This window comes from Lithobates pipiens, unplaced genomic scaffold (assembly GCF_037356315.1).
Source record: "Lithobates pipiens isolate NorthernLeopardFrog02 unplaced genomic scaffold, aLitPip1_a1.2 Scaffold_8, whole genome shotgun sequence".
Classification (NCBI taxonomy): domain Eukaryota; kingdom Metazoa; phylum Chordata; class Amphibia; order Anura; family Ranidae; genus Lithobates; species Lithobates pipiens.
This window is the reverse complement of record NW_027507903.1, coordinates 247,920,174-247,935,686: the sequence shown is the minus strand read 5'-3', so window position 1 is coordinate 247,935,686 and position 15,513 is coordinate 247,920,174. Positions and strand designations below refer to the sequence as shown.

Genomic DNA, 15,513 nt, shown 5'->3' with positions numbered 1-15,513 from the left:
TAATGATCTAGTACATTTGGGGGAAAGCTAAGCCAACTGAAACTAATAAAATAAAACCATAAATTGTGAGCCTTGTCATTGACATCATTTGAGTCCTCACTAGAACCATCTAAAATTGTGTTGTAAAGTATTCTGTTTAATCAAATTAACATTAGACACTTTTTTGTGTTTTAGATACTTTATAGGCAGCTCCATCTGTGTGGCTGTGAGGTGACATTGGATAGCTTTCTACAGTGTGACGCAAACCTCCTGAGAAAGATCCCTGACTTGCAGTTAAATGCACTTTATGTCTACAATGAGCTGAAGAGGAAATGCATGAGTCTAGGTGACACTTACGTGGAACAATCTGCGCTCACCAAAGTGGCCTCCAAAGAAATGTCGGCTGAGAGCGCCTGGGAAGCCATCAGGTTTCTCAAGGATGAGAAAATTGTGGTGATTGAACAGGAGCGAGTTTTCCTTTATAATTATTACTTCTATGAGGTAGATATTGCAAATTTTATTACAAAGTTAGTAATGAAAAAGCCCCTCAATCCAAAGATGGAAGGAAACGATGTACTTGGTGGTGACCATACTTCTCAAATAGAAGAAAAGCTGTTCTGTTTTGGTAGTCAGACACTTGTACATGATTTTAGTGACGAGCAGATTAGGAGTTTACAGATAAATGACTGTACGACGGAAGAGAACCATGCAATGGAGCTGGATGCTGAGCAGCATAGAGCAGCTAGGATGATTCTGGCCAACCCAGTGACCGTTATAAGTGGAAAAGGTGGATGTGGAAAGACTACGGTTGTAAGTCGTGTGTTTAAAGCTGTAATGCAGGAAGAAAAGGATGAAGTTGAAAAGGCCTGCAAAGCCTTTGAAGATGACATGGATGCTTCAGAAGAGTGGGCTTTTAATTCCATCACCCCTTCCTGTAAGCACAGTGACCTTAGTCGTGTTTTACTTACTGCACCCACAGGAAAGGCAGCTTCTCTCCTCAGGAAGAAAACTGAACTTCCAGCTGCTACTCTACACCAGGTACTTATTTATTCTTACTATTACTTGGGAGATTTTAGCATTCACTCGTTATCCTTTAGGTCCATTTGCACCAGTGCACTTTGGTAGTGTGTGCGAGTGTTATTGCAACACAGTTACATATGTGATGAGATGCAGTGGCATTCCTTGTAAATGGCACTCCAACACCCCTTCCAGGGCACCTGCCTTACAGAACATCACAACGTGTGGTAATACGCTATACTACACTGCCCAAAATGATACATGCATGATTTTTGTTCTGTTGTGGTGCGTTAGGCAGCCCATGTTAATTTAATAAAATAGATCTGAGTAGTTTGGATGAGCTGCAGGTATTCGACTGGTTAGATGTTTTGAATGTCAGGTTTTCACTCAGACACATGAGCAGGAGGGAGAAACCACTGTGTATGATGAGGGAAAATGGGTATTCAACCCGTCTGGCTGGTTGAATAGTTGCAGCAGCTTGCTAGTAGGGTGGTAGTGGTATATCAACAACAAGTGGGCTGCTGACAAAGTGACTTTCAGTCAAGTTTCACTAAACTAGCCTTTAAAGGAGAAGTACAGCCAAAGCTTAGCTGTTCTTCTCCTGTGGATCACAGAAGAGTGCAGATAGTTTTGCACTACTGTGACCCCTTTTCAGCAGACAGCAGGCTGACGTCACCGAGCTAGTCCACAACCACGTGGTCGGGATCCGCCCACATGCCTGGACCGGCACCTCGCTCAACCTCTCGGCGAGCCGCTGAGTCTGAGACAGTTGGTCCCGTCCCCTTCACAGCCCAGCACTCCAGTTAGCATGGGGGGTCCGAGCTGAGAGCTGGTCACTGACAGTCACCGGCTCTCTGCTCAGGGAGCTCTGAGAATCGAGCGATTGGCGGTGTTTCAACGTTTGGTGCTCTGCCTTAGAGCCGGTGGGGGACAGATGCAGTATTGGACCAATGCTGCATCCACCTAGGTAAGTATGATTTAATAAAATAAAATCCCATGCTTTTCTTTTAAAGGTGAAGTTCACCTTTTTTATAAAAAAAATAAAACAAATGGACAGGTTAAAAAAATTTAAATGTTTCTGTCATTTTTTTTTGCCAGTGGCATATTTTTGGTGACGAAAGCTAAATGAAAATCGGTTCAAATTTTGATTCGTAAATTGATGAAAACTATGACAAAAATCGATTCCAATTTTCATCAGAGAGCAGAAATAGTTTGAAAAGGTGAATGAGGGATGTTTACCCACCTGAACTTCCTCTTTCCTCGGAGCTCTGCCTGTCTGTCAAAGCCACGGCCGCCTCACAAGCTGTATTGACAGAGAGAAGCAGGCTTCCCTTGTCTGCCCGCTGCCTAGGGGTTTTAGAACAATGCATTGCAAACCACGTGGTGAGTGTTTGCCCTCCCAGCTAGGTAGCAGTGCTTAGCACCATGTAAAATAACAGCTTGCGCAGACCATCCAGTTCTCTGCCGTGTGCACTCCCTCACTCCCATTCACTTCCCCATCCCCACTACTTGTTTTTTTAGATTTTTACTCCAAGAGTATATAATGAGTTTGGAAATTCTAGAGAAATGCTTAAATAATGCATTATAATTTAACTAAACCTAATAGATTTTAGTCTAAAATACAACTATATCTAAAACCATTCAGATGACTAAACTAAAATGGCAATTTAGTAAAAAAAACTCAAAATTATTACTGCCAGCACCCTCATAGTATATAGAACTCAGTGAATTAATGATAAAGCCGTGTGGGCAGAGCTCCACACAGGCACGGTGCTTTTAAATTGTAACAGTGGGTGTGAGAAAAAAATCTTTTGTCACAGGGAGGGTGGAAGTGAGGGAAGAGGTGGCAGGAGCTGGACCCTAACATATTCCAAAGATGAGCTTATCCTTTAAAGACTCTGGAGCAATGTTATGTTGTACTGCAGAGGCGTAACTACAATCTTCAGGGCCCCAGTGCAAAAAAACATGAAGGGCCCCCCTGACTTCCAGGGCCCTTTACTTCTTTCACAAGGCCCTTTTATTATGGTCCCGCAATGGCCCCCTTTTCTGACATCTTGGGAGGGCCCCCCCCACAGTGGTGGAATGCCAGGGTCCAGTCACAAGTTCATCCTTTGTGACCCTGGTAGTTCCACTACTGGATTGTAAATTTAGCAAACCACAGCCCACCTGTGCGCCCCCACCCACGGCACACCCGTTCACAACTTCATCTTGAATCCATTTTCCACCGCTCATCTCTGACCCCCACATCCCACTCTGGCAACCTCTGTCCACAGCTTTCGCTTTTGCACCCCACTCCATCCACAAATTCTCACTTTAGCAACCAGCCCCATCCAGCCACAGTTCTCACATCTGCACCTAGCCCCCACCCATCTTCATTCACAGCTTTCACTTCTGAAACCAGCCACCAGCCATCTATAGGTTTCATCTCAGAACTTGGCAGTTCCCCTTCTCTCCTATACGTACCTCTCTCCCTCCAGTGCCCAGTACCGTGACCACCCATCCGCATTCACCTTTGTCACTCCAACTCTAGCCATTCTAAAGCTCACTGCCCCTCCTCATAGCAGCTGACTTGGCTCCAGTAGACAATGGCAAGCACACAGCACACTCCCCGCTCTGCCTCTCTTGAGTGGCAGTGTGCAGGGAAGCATTGCTGGCGGGTGGCGTTGGCACCTGGAGCATAACCGCCGCAAACTTCGCAGTGGTGCAGGAGGAGACACTGGGGACACAGATGGAGGATGGAAGGTCAGACTGGCGGCACTGGGTGAGCGGCGGGGAATGGGCCAAGTCAGGTGGCAGTTATGCGTACCAGCTGTGCTAAAGGTGAGCTCACCCTCCTTGTGACTGCTACAGCAGACACTGGAGCCAAAGACTTTCCTGCTGTCTAGGGGCTCCCTAACAGTGATGGAACACCAGGGCCCAGTCGCAAGTGCAACCACTGTGTCCCTGGTAGTACTGCATTTGGTATTGGGTTGTAGCTTGTGCTATAATACACTGTACATGTAACAGATGTTTGGTGTCATTCTATCTGATGAATTCTTCTGGCATCAGATGAAAGATTTATTTTTTATTGTTCTTATTATTAGGTTTTGTAGGCCAAAATAGCAGCAGCTTTTAAACATTAGTAGTGTAATCCTATGTGTCCATGCACACTATTTTGGTGTAGAAGCATTTTTAAAGCTTTAGCTTCTAGGAGCATAAAAAAGAAAAGCTGAAGGCATCTGACTGTTGCTAAAAGCTGTCTCAAAAACGATTTATTTATGAGTGCTTCTTTGCATTCAGCATTTTTCTGGCGCTTTTTTTTTTTTTTTTTTTTTTAAGCTTGGTGTGCATGGAGCCTTATGCCGCATACACACGACCTGAGTTTTCGACAAACTAGGTCCGACAGTCTTCTTGACAGACTTTTGGCAAAGTCCGACGGATTTGAATGTGATGACGTACGACCAGACTAGAATAAGGAAGTTCATAGCCAGTAGCCAATAGCTTCCCTAGCGTTGGTTTTTGTCTGTCGGACTAGCATACAGACGGACTGATGTTTCCACCGGACTCAAGTCCGTTGTAAAGATTTGAAACATGTTTTATTTCTAGGTCTGTTGGACTTTTGGGAGAAAAAGTCCGCTGGAGCCCATACACGATCGTAATATCCGACTTATTCATTCCGTCGGACTTAGTCCGTCAAAGTCTGGTCGTGTGTACGCGGCATTAGTTTTAGTGGCTATTTTCAAGACCATATGCTGAAGGGATAATTCTACCACTTTTTATTTATTTATTGTTTGAGGGGAAATTAAATTCATGCTTGTGCTCATGATGTGTAAGGTCCCTGACTTTCTGTTGGACTTTGAATTTATTTGGTATCGTGGGGAATATGACAAAGGGTTTGGTCAACTGACCAAGATGGGAAGGGGATACCTAAGACTCTGATGAATAAATTGAGAGAGAAAACATAATTGGGGAAATCTTAAGTTTTTGAACCCCTCAAGAAATATAGGAAGTGAGTGGATGACTAAGCCCATCTGTTACTAAAACATCACTTTTAGGTAGATATTTAAAGTGATGCTGTCATTGCAAAAAACAAACAAAAACAAAGGCACAAAAGCAGTTCTCTGCAGAAGAAGAGTTGCAATCATTTCTTTGGCAGCATGTGTCCGCTATGTTTGCTCTGTTGAACAGCTGCATCCTTTATTTTATTTTTTTTCAACATTTTTTAGCATTTAAATACTTCTGAGTGTGTCAGATACCTGTGTCCCTGACATGTACTTTGGCTCCATCTTCTGAACGCTGTCATTTCTCTGTTCTATGGTGACATTGTAACTTGTAAACCAATGAACAGTTTCCCTGTTTAAGGGAAATAATCTTCTCTCATGTCAGACTATTCATTTCAACATAAGATTATACATGCATTTAATATATATTTTTTGCATGTTATTTACATGTAGAAGCCTCCATTTTGTAGACATACAAAAGTCTTGAATCTGTTTCTGCATGCCAACTTTTTGGATGTGATGTCAGCAGACTCAGCCAAGTTACACTCTATAGCATTGATGGTGAAACTTGCCACCCCCGATGTTTTAGAACAACATTTCCCATAATGGTCATGCAACGCTACAGTGTAGTTGAACATCATGGGAAATGTAGTTCCAAAACATTGACGGTGCCAAGGTTCACCATCACTGCTCTATAGCATTCCTCCACTTCTTGCCCAGCAGTTATGTATGACGTGGAGGTGCTGGGCCGGCACAGATGGACACCCTCAGAAGCGGAGAGGTCTATGATGTACGAGTCATATTTCATTTTATAGCATGTTCAAAGGCACATTGCAAGTGTATAAAATTAATGGAAAGACAAAACCCTTTTAACAATAAACAGAGGGTGCACTGGCCTAGTGCATTGTCCTTTGGAATGTTTTATTAATAAAATGTGTACAAATGGCTCAAAACAAATCCAGGAACAGAACGTTCGAGCTCCTGCATATTGTATCATCACATCACAAGGAGGAGTTTGGAAGGCTGATCCGTCTTGAGGGATATGCCCTTTTCCTTGGATTGCACTCCGCTATTACTAATGAAAGGTACCAAAGATCAATGCCCTTGGCTGGTGCACCCTCTGTTTATTGTTGCAGTTTGTCCAGAATACCCCAGTCTTTGGAGGGCGGCAAAGTGTGGTGCTTCCATTTGGGTCAAGAATGGAACAGGAAAGCAATAGCCTATAACATTTGAGTGGCACACACAAGTACAGAGGCATTTTTGTCTATTTTCCCCCAAGAAAAACGTGTGTGTGTGTTTTTTTTTTTTTCATGCTGAATCTCTCTCGCCTTTCTTTTTTAGATTACATGCAGCTATTCAGCTTGGAAAAAGCAGCAGCGGAAAAAAGAAGAGAGTGGTGAGGCGCATAAAAGTCCATGGAAATTCTGCAAAGTAGAAGTACTGGTGGTTGATGAGGGCAGTCTGGTTTCTATTAGAATATTCAGCGCTGTTTTGAAATTGCTATGTACCCATGCCAATCTGAAAAAGTTGGTGATTCTTGGTAGGTGTGAACACTTTTTGAGAATTTACTTTTCTTTATAAAAGGCAGAAAAAATAGTAAATTGCGAGCAAATATTTTTTTGACCATCTCCACCTATGTTAAAGGGAATGCATATTGTTTTCCATTTATATTAGTCAGGTAGATGTGAAATGTTGCATGTAGGCAGTTCATATTTGTTTTGCAAGCAGCATGTGGTGAGTGTGGGTCTTATACAGCAGGGTTACCGATTTTAGTTTGTGTGTTTTTATTTTTATTTATTTTTTTCTGAGATGCAACTACGCAAGATCTTGTGTAAACACACGTGCTGAAGGGAGAGTCCTCCAAATGACTTAGCAGAGGAAAAACCCCTTTCATAATTTTTTGTCTGCAGCAGCAGTCTATAAATGCAGAGCTAGCACTGGTTTTCTTATTAGACAGTCCAGAGTAAACTGCAGTTTGGAAGCACCATACAGCATATTCAATGTTTACTTGTAACATAAGGATTCTATACAAATAAAATCAAAATATAGGAACAATCCGTTTTATAAACGTGTGTTCTTTAACCACTTGAGCTCCAGAAGGTTTTACCCCCTTCATAACTAGGGCATTTTTTGCTATTCAGCACTGTGCTACTTTAAATAGCAATGGTGCGGCCATGCAATACTGTACTTAAATTCAATTTATAATTATTTTCACACAAATAAATCTTTTCTTTTGGTGGTAATTGATCACCACTGGGGTATGAAGGAATCACCTAAGATGACATTTCTTGGTAGCAAAAGAAAGGGCTGTTAGCCTTGTTTAAATTGTATACAATGTAACTTATTGTGCAAAGGTGATTGCTTCATACATCCCGGACGTGGAGACAAAGTTACTATTAATGGCTTCTATACATGTCAATCATCAATCAATCAATCGTCAATCATGTAATTATTCCTGAAAATTGGATTAAATGAAGATTTTGCGTTGTAAGCACGAGTCCCATCGTTTCTCTTGAATATTAACCACTTAACAACCGGCCCATAGCCGAATAACGGTTACAGGGCAGTTGTTTAACTCTGGGAGGCCATCATATGACGTCCTCCCAAAATTCCGCTCTCGCGCGCCCCCTGGGGCGCGCACTCGAGAGCATCCGTGACTGCGGGGTCCACTGGACCCGGCACATCACGGATCACGGTAAACGGCCGCTCATCGCGGCCGTTTACAAGTGATCACTCCGTCATTTGATGTCGCCGGTTCCTCCCTCCCCCTCACTGTACCGATCGGTACAGTGGAGGGGTAAGAGATCGGTGTCAGCAGCGCTGTGGGCTGCATCTGCAGTACCCACATCGCTGCTCACCTAAATTTAACCCCTCAATTCCCTGCCATTACCCTGAAATACCCTGAAATACCCTGCAGTACCAGCAAATACCCTGCATTACTCTGCAGTACCTGCAATTACTCTGCAGTACCTACATTTACTCTGCCAATACTCTGCAACACCCGCCAATACTCTGCAGTAAAATTCCAGCCAATACTCTGCAATACCCTGCCATAAATTGCCATACTCGGAGATACCCTGCAATACCCAGCCATAGTCGGTGATACCCTGCAATACCCAGCCATAGACATCCCCCCCCTCCCGCCACCCTCCGGTGCTTCTACCGACTCGCCAATACGATCAAAACCAGAATCTTTTTTATTCTTTTTATTTCAGGCTTTCCAGCCTAGAGGTGAGATGTAGGGTCTTATTGACCCCATATCTCACTGTAAAGAGGACCTGTCATGCCATATTCCTACTACAAGGGATGTTTACATTCCTTGTAATAGGAATACAAGTGATCAAAAAAAAATTTTTGGGCGAAAAAAATGTCAAACTAAAATAAAGTAAAGTAAAATGAACAATAAAAAGCGCCCCTGTCCCCATGTGCTCGCATGCAGAAGCGAACGCATACATAAGTCCCGCCCACATATGAAAATGGTGTTCAAACCACACGTGAGGTATCGCTGCGAACGTTAGAGCGAGAGCAATAATTCTAGACCTAGACCTCCTCTGTAACGCAAAACATATAACCAGTAAAAAATGTTTTAAAGCGTCGCCTATGGGGATTTTTAAGTAGCGACGTTTGGCGCCATTCCCCGAGCGTGTGCAATTTTGCAGAGTGACATGTTGGGTATCTGAAAGACATTTTGTGCTCTACAGACTACTACTACCTTGTCTCTTCCCATAGTTATCTAATTTATTAAACCCTACTAAGCACACTGATATAAAGTTACTTATGAAAACACACACATTGCTGCTAGTAAAACACTATCTTATTTATTTCCCATTAAATTAGGAAAGCTAACATAAATTAATAAAAGGACATTACAATATCACGCAGCTTACATTCAGAACATACAATACAATAATATGAAAGATACTTATCACACGGTCCTCTGCGAGGCTTTGCTGCATCAGCTAGGCTCAGACCAGGACAGGGCCTTCACCATGAGGTTTAGGCCGGAGCCATCTCCCAAATTAGGCTGAATCACCACATGGCAGGGTCTTACAGCAAACAGGAAACATTGTCTCTGTGTGAGCCTTTTTCATACAAACGTACACACCCACTCGTAGCCACCCCCATTTGCCTTCCATCCAATAGATTTCGCCAAGAGGCATTCCTTCACATGTATGTCCATTCCTCAGGAAGCATGCTGTATTGTCTCTTACTCCCTTTTAAGCCTGCAACCACACACACATCACAGCAGGGGGGGTCCGAGTCCAGCTATTGTTCTTCTGATTACAAAGCTTTCATGTGGTTCATTCATTTGAGGCTAAGTGGTTGCCTCAACAATAAACAGATAACATAAGTATCATGTGAATTTAATCCAACATATGCCGCTTTGCGCCTGAAAGGCGCATACAACCCCTCTTCAGACACGGTTCCTATTAAACAGTCCATAACTGTCCTAACGTGTGAACCAGTACCTATGGAACAGTCCTTAGCTGTGTAATGTGTTGTGGTTTTCAACATGTGCTTCAGAAACCGCTCCCGTGGAACAATCCATAATGGTCTTACCATATTGTGTTTTCCAACATGTGCAGAAACAGGTTCTATGGAGCAGTCCATAATTGTGTTACCGTGTGGTGCTTCCCAACACGTGCCGCTTTGCCACTGAGTGATACACCATCATCATTCTTCAGCGACAGCTTCCATGCCACCATTCTGGATCTTCGGTATCTTCAGGACGGCAATACGGGCAGGGGGTGTCCATTCACTCACCAGCACACATTCAGAGTAACAGATCAACCAGCTTTCAAATACCGAGTCTTGAGGAGGGCCTTTCTTGCCCATATTACTAGCCTACAATACCCATAGGTCACACTCTACCACAAACATAAATCAACTTATTACCATAATATATATACCTATATATGTATTACGCACCCTGCTCCCAACCTCCTATAACCTTTTACTGTAAATACGGGTCGGGATTAGGCAGGCTTGCTCGCAGCGGCGTTGCAGGGCTCTGACTTGGCAGCAACATCTCCAATTTGTACACAGAGAGCTCACCGTCAAATCGTCCCTCAACTTGCATAGACAACTGGGAGACCCTTCTAGATAAATATCGCTTAACTACACATATAAGTTTACAACAATTACCAAACCCACACAATTCCACCCCTGTACCTGGATTTCAGAGATCATGCCCATTGTGGACCATGCACCTCTACCTCCGGTTAGGTTCAAGGAACCCTCGAGTCCCATGACTAACACTACACCGGTATTCTTTAGGACAAAGAAACAAAAACTCGCCTATGTCCTAAATAATACCTGGGCGCCTTCTTCCCAGCAATGACCTCTCCATCCAGAATACAGAGAGAAATAACTTCCCAACATTATTCGTTCATCCCCATGTATTGACCTGGCCTACAAAGGACATCATGGTCATGCTTCCGACAAAGGGAAATATCAACCTGCCTCCAGCGTTCATCTTCTCTGATCACATGTGTGATATAGCCTCAAATGCAACAAGATAGAGTCCCCAGTCAGTAAGCCCATTGATGCCACCAAATATACAGACCAAGTCTGCACTTCTGTATATGAGAACATACAGCATAACTCCTTTCACAATCCAACTTAGTACCACCCATACAGGCATTCGACCACTATTTTGGATTAGTGTAAGCAACGTGTTTTGGCAAAATCTTACTGAGAGGTGACGCTAACTCATCAGGCCACTGCCCCTCATACAGAGACGGTATAATCAGCTTGATGTTGGCTGATATTTCCACCTGCCACAGAGTGCGCGCCAGAGACAATGACAGGTTTCTGTCTTCCCTACCAACCTCTCAACATGGTTGACAAAATCCGGAGCCACTCTAACCTGAGTGTTTCTGTGATTTCATTGAATGTTATCAAGGATACCACCAATCTCCCGGGGTAACAAAGTCACGCTCCTTCTCTGAAGCTATGGCTGTGAGTTTGTTCCTCAGGAGGCTGATGTCCCCTCCATTAACACCCATCCCAGCTATTGTTCCCCCCCAATATAGTGCTGAATACATCCCTTCTCTTTCGGGTTACTCCTCAGAAATAAGCATCCTGCATGGACCTCATTCTCATCTCTGGGAGTAAGTCACTGGTACAATAACCGCACCTGATTCAGTGTATACTCAGCACATATAGGGTGATAGGTTTTTGTCAACCACCATGAGATGTTGCAGCACCATGTGGTGAAGTCCTACGGTACCCTGGTAGCCAGCGTTTGTTCCCTTTATTTTAACAGAGCATGCTCCTGTGTGTATTCACTGGCATTATCTGTGCAGGGTTTCAACCTCTCAGGTGAGACACCAACCGGGCGTATCTTCCTCGTGTCTAGTTCTGGTGTCCCGCATGTCCTGTACACGAAAGCTTCTCTCTAGGACTGCTAGGATTGAGACACCACCCCTACGAGGAAGTTTTCCCCCATTGATGTGTCACCTGGCACCCTTTAGTCTGATCCACAGCTACCTTATTATGCATAAGCGCCAGTATGCCTCCTGGGTACCTGCACCATATTAACTCCCTTACACCAATGCATGTCATACATTAAAACCTTACTTCTTTCAATTCCTCCTTCCAACATAAACAACACATATTTTACATTTTCATGTTTTGACGGATTGGATGTGTCAATTCTTCCCCAACCTCCAACCCATTGCACATGTATAAATAACATGTTTGCATTCATCAGGAGAGACTTCAGCAAAAATATTTCACAAGTTCTCTTGCTAGGCACAGTCTTTCAGATTCAGCATTAGCACCAAATTGTCCATACGAAAAAAAAACAGGTATTAATCTGAATCTTTCAGTTTTCCTTCTCTCCTGATGTTTATCAGAACAAATTTGTGGTATGGTGTGGCACAGACAAACTGCCAACCAGATGATCATCTGTCATCCATCTTCCAGAAGCCTCTCCAATTCTCGCTCCACTTGGATTCTGGAAGTGAAAACAAGAGCAGTATCAAATTCTTATCCACAATATCTGATCGCTTACCATGTTTACTTATAGTTCCCTCCTTGGAGCCCAGGACCTCAGTATTCCTGGCTTCTGCAACTCTGACCAAACTATCCAAACAACCATGACCTCTTTAGGCTACACCCGCTGTAAAATGGATCCCCATGGTATGATCAAAAACCGTTTAAAACTGAACGTCAGTGTTGCTTCTCAAAAACTTCAAATTTTACAAACTAAAAAAAACAATGCATCTATCTGTATCTTTACGATGTATGCACTACCCCCTTTCAGGTGACTGGTTCTAACTGAGGGCATTGTCAATTCCCCCCCTTTCAGGTGGATTAGACCTACTACTTTTCCACCTGAATAAAAATATAACTAACATAGAGGACTAAACCAATATCAACAAAAAAATTTTTTTAGAAGAAAAAAAAATAAAAAAATAAAAAAAATAAAATAAAAAAAAAATAAAAATGAAAATACAAATAAATTTTTTTAAAAAAAAATAAAAATCTGGCCATGATCACACAAACAACATGACAAGACAACCATCATAAAACAATGACAAACACTCAACTTTTAGTTAACACCATCCATGGACTTTTCTCCTGCAAAGAGTGCTTATTCCAATCTGAAATACAATTAGTTAATGGGGAAAACAAAAACAAAACAAAGCATATGTATCATCACAACATTTTAGCTTCATTTGTAACTCTTTTTAGTACTATTTATTTTTCATTGTTTGCAAACAATTACTAACTAATGAGCTCATGGTACCCTGTGATAATCGATTATGCATTTACAATAACCTAACCCATGTTCATATATTTTACCACTGTTGTTCTCACTTTGACAGACCTGCAAACAAATGCAAATGTTAGTATCTAAAGCCATTTAACTTCTTTCATGGTCTGTGGAAAAAAAATACAAAGACAGTGATTACACACAATTATCATGACAATTGACTTTTTAAGTCCCCAAAGCCTTTCCCATTAATGCAATATAGTTGCCATACCTTTCTATACTACGCAGTGGTATTGGAAATCTTTGCCATATTACCCAAGAAAAATGTCAATGCCATTTGTGTCCAATTACATACAAGCCAAAATGGTAGATTAGCCCAGGGCGCAAATATTGGAATGTTCATCCAGTCTTGTTGCTGGCTGTGCTTAGGGTGTGAACTGTCATTCCTTATCTTTCCTTCAGAACTGTGTAATCTGCCCTGGCTGCTATCTTTCATATCAGGCCTTTGAGTTACACTGTCCCTGCCCTGGGTGGGGGTTTTCATTGTAGGTACTTGTATTTCTGGGGTTTCCTGTTCAATGCTAGCAATTTTAAGGACTTTATGAAATCTAGGTCTTTTCCATTTACTATGTCTGAACTTTCTCTGCCTTCCTGTACCTCTGCTTATTACGGACACATCTGCCTTTGACCCATACTCCCTTTCCCTGGACTCTTGACAGAAGTCTCTGAGAATATTGACAAAATTTTGGTAGGATCTAGCATTCCTCAGAGCCATTCTAGTGGGATAGCTTACATAACACTTATTGGCCATTGAGTATATGAAACTTGCATCGTCCTCCAATAAGTCAGGACAGTTGAACACTTTCATATACAATGCAAGATACTCACTGCAGAACAAAATTGGGTCATCTCCTCTCCTAAATTTCATTCGTTGCAAATCACTCATACCATTATCACGACTGTCCACAATACGCTGCAACTCTTTCCTCCGCACCTCTGCATCTGCTACGTTATCATTAACTTGTGCCGATAACTGGCCTACCAAAGGTCCTGGTAGCCATGCTTTCAGAAGAGAGCATGCATCCTCATTACTCAAATGGAATTTAACTACTAGAGCTTCAAATTTATTGGACAGACTCATTGGTGATTCCAGGGCATTAAATTCACCCAACATCTGGCACAAAGTAAGTCTCTCTTGGATTGTAATCAAACTCTCATTCTGCCTTGAAGCTATAGGTGCCATAGCAGACTGTGTTTCATCACGGCCCTTCTCCTCATTGATCGTGCAGATATCGGCCAATTGGCATGTTCCTTTGTGCTCATTGAGCGATACCATAACTTTCTCTGTAGTAAGAAGCTGGGAGCGTACATTTGCTAATTCTCTTTCTAAAGACATAACCAACTCTTCCATCTCTGACAATTTCATTCGCAATGACTCTACAACTTTGCTCTTCATATTACAGTCCATCCTGTAACTGTGGATCTGTTCTTGTAGTTCACCGTTTCTCTCTGACAAATCTTTTGCTTTTGCCTGCAATTCATCCATCTCATCACTGGAGGCTGTTGCAATCTTTAGAAGGTTTTCCCTGACTTCCGCTATGTCCTCACTCAGATGCCTCCTCTCTACTTCCCACTTCCCCCCCATTTGCTCAGATATAACTTTAATTCTGAGCAAAACTGCAATTTCATTAGCCAACTTTTCTTTCTTAACTTTTTTTAGCTGTTTGCCCGATACTTTGCTATTATGTTGCTGACACTGAGATAATAGAATCTTATACTGGCTTTCAAGAGTTTCATCTGCACATGAATGGTAACTGGCAGAGGCATACTTTTTAACATATGTATACACAAGTTCCATTTCACAACCATACAATCCACACAATACACACTTCTATTTGTACTAACGTACCAACACTGCATTGAGTACTAAATCAAACTCAATTATCATTATCTCTTACAACTCACACAAAACAAAAACAAATCGCTCTTCTAGCATTCTCTATTCTTAATTCGTTACCACTTTTACCTGATATCATTCAAAACCATTCAATTTTGCCTATCCATAGTACAGATTTACCACACTTAATGTGGCATTATCAGCTGCCTTGTATCCGAGCACTTCTGTCCTGTAAGTTCTATGCAGCTTTTAGGATTGCCACATGTTATCTGGGGTGCCAAATGAAAGACATTTTGTGCTCTACAGACTACTACTACCTTGTCTCTTCCCATAGTTATCTAATTTATTAAACCCTACTAAGCACACTGATATAAAGTTACTTATGAAAACACACACATTGCTGCTAGTAAAACACTATCTTATTTATTTCCCATTAAATTAGGAAAGCTAACATAAATTAATAAAAGGACATTACAATATCACGCAGCTTACATTCAGAACATACAATACAATAATATGAAAGATACTTATCACACGGTCCTCTGCGAGGCTTTGCTGCATCAGCTAGGCTCAGACCAGGACAGGGCCTTCACCATGAGGTTTAGGCCGGAGCCATCTCCCAAATTAGGCTGAATCACCACATGGCAGGGTCTTACAGCAAACAGGAAACATTGTCTGTGTGTGATAGTGATGTCCAGTTCATGAACGAATCGTTCTTTTGAACCGGTTCTTTTTAGTGAACTGGATGAATCGATTCTTTTCAGTGAACTGATTCGTTTGAAACAGTTCACTCTGCACTCAGTACATAGCAGAGCAGCAGAGCTGGCAGTGGTAATATGATCCTAGAGTGAGAGAGCTCGGCCCCTCCCTGCAACCAATTAGCTGACTCTAAGCACAGTGACACTCAGGAACTGGAT

At 42.3% G+C, this 15,513-nt stretch overlaps 1 protein-coding gene across 2 annotated transcripts in view; it reads left to right on the top strand.

Annotated features, from left to right (window-relative positions):
* HELB (DNA helicase B) overlaps positions 1-15,513 on the top strand; it is a 79,739-nt gene that overhangs the window by 27,207 nt on the left and 37,019 nt on the right. For both annotated transcript variants that reach the window (XM_077469666.1, XM_077469665.1), the window contains 2 exons: positions 175-1,017; positions 6,318-6,516. In XM_077469666.1, coding sequence (XP_077325792.1) covers positions 175-1,017; positions 6,318-6,516 — 1,042 coding nt within the window. The remainder of the gene's footprint in view (positions 1-174; positions 1,018-6,317; positions 6,517-15,513) is intronic.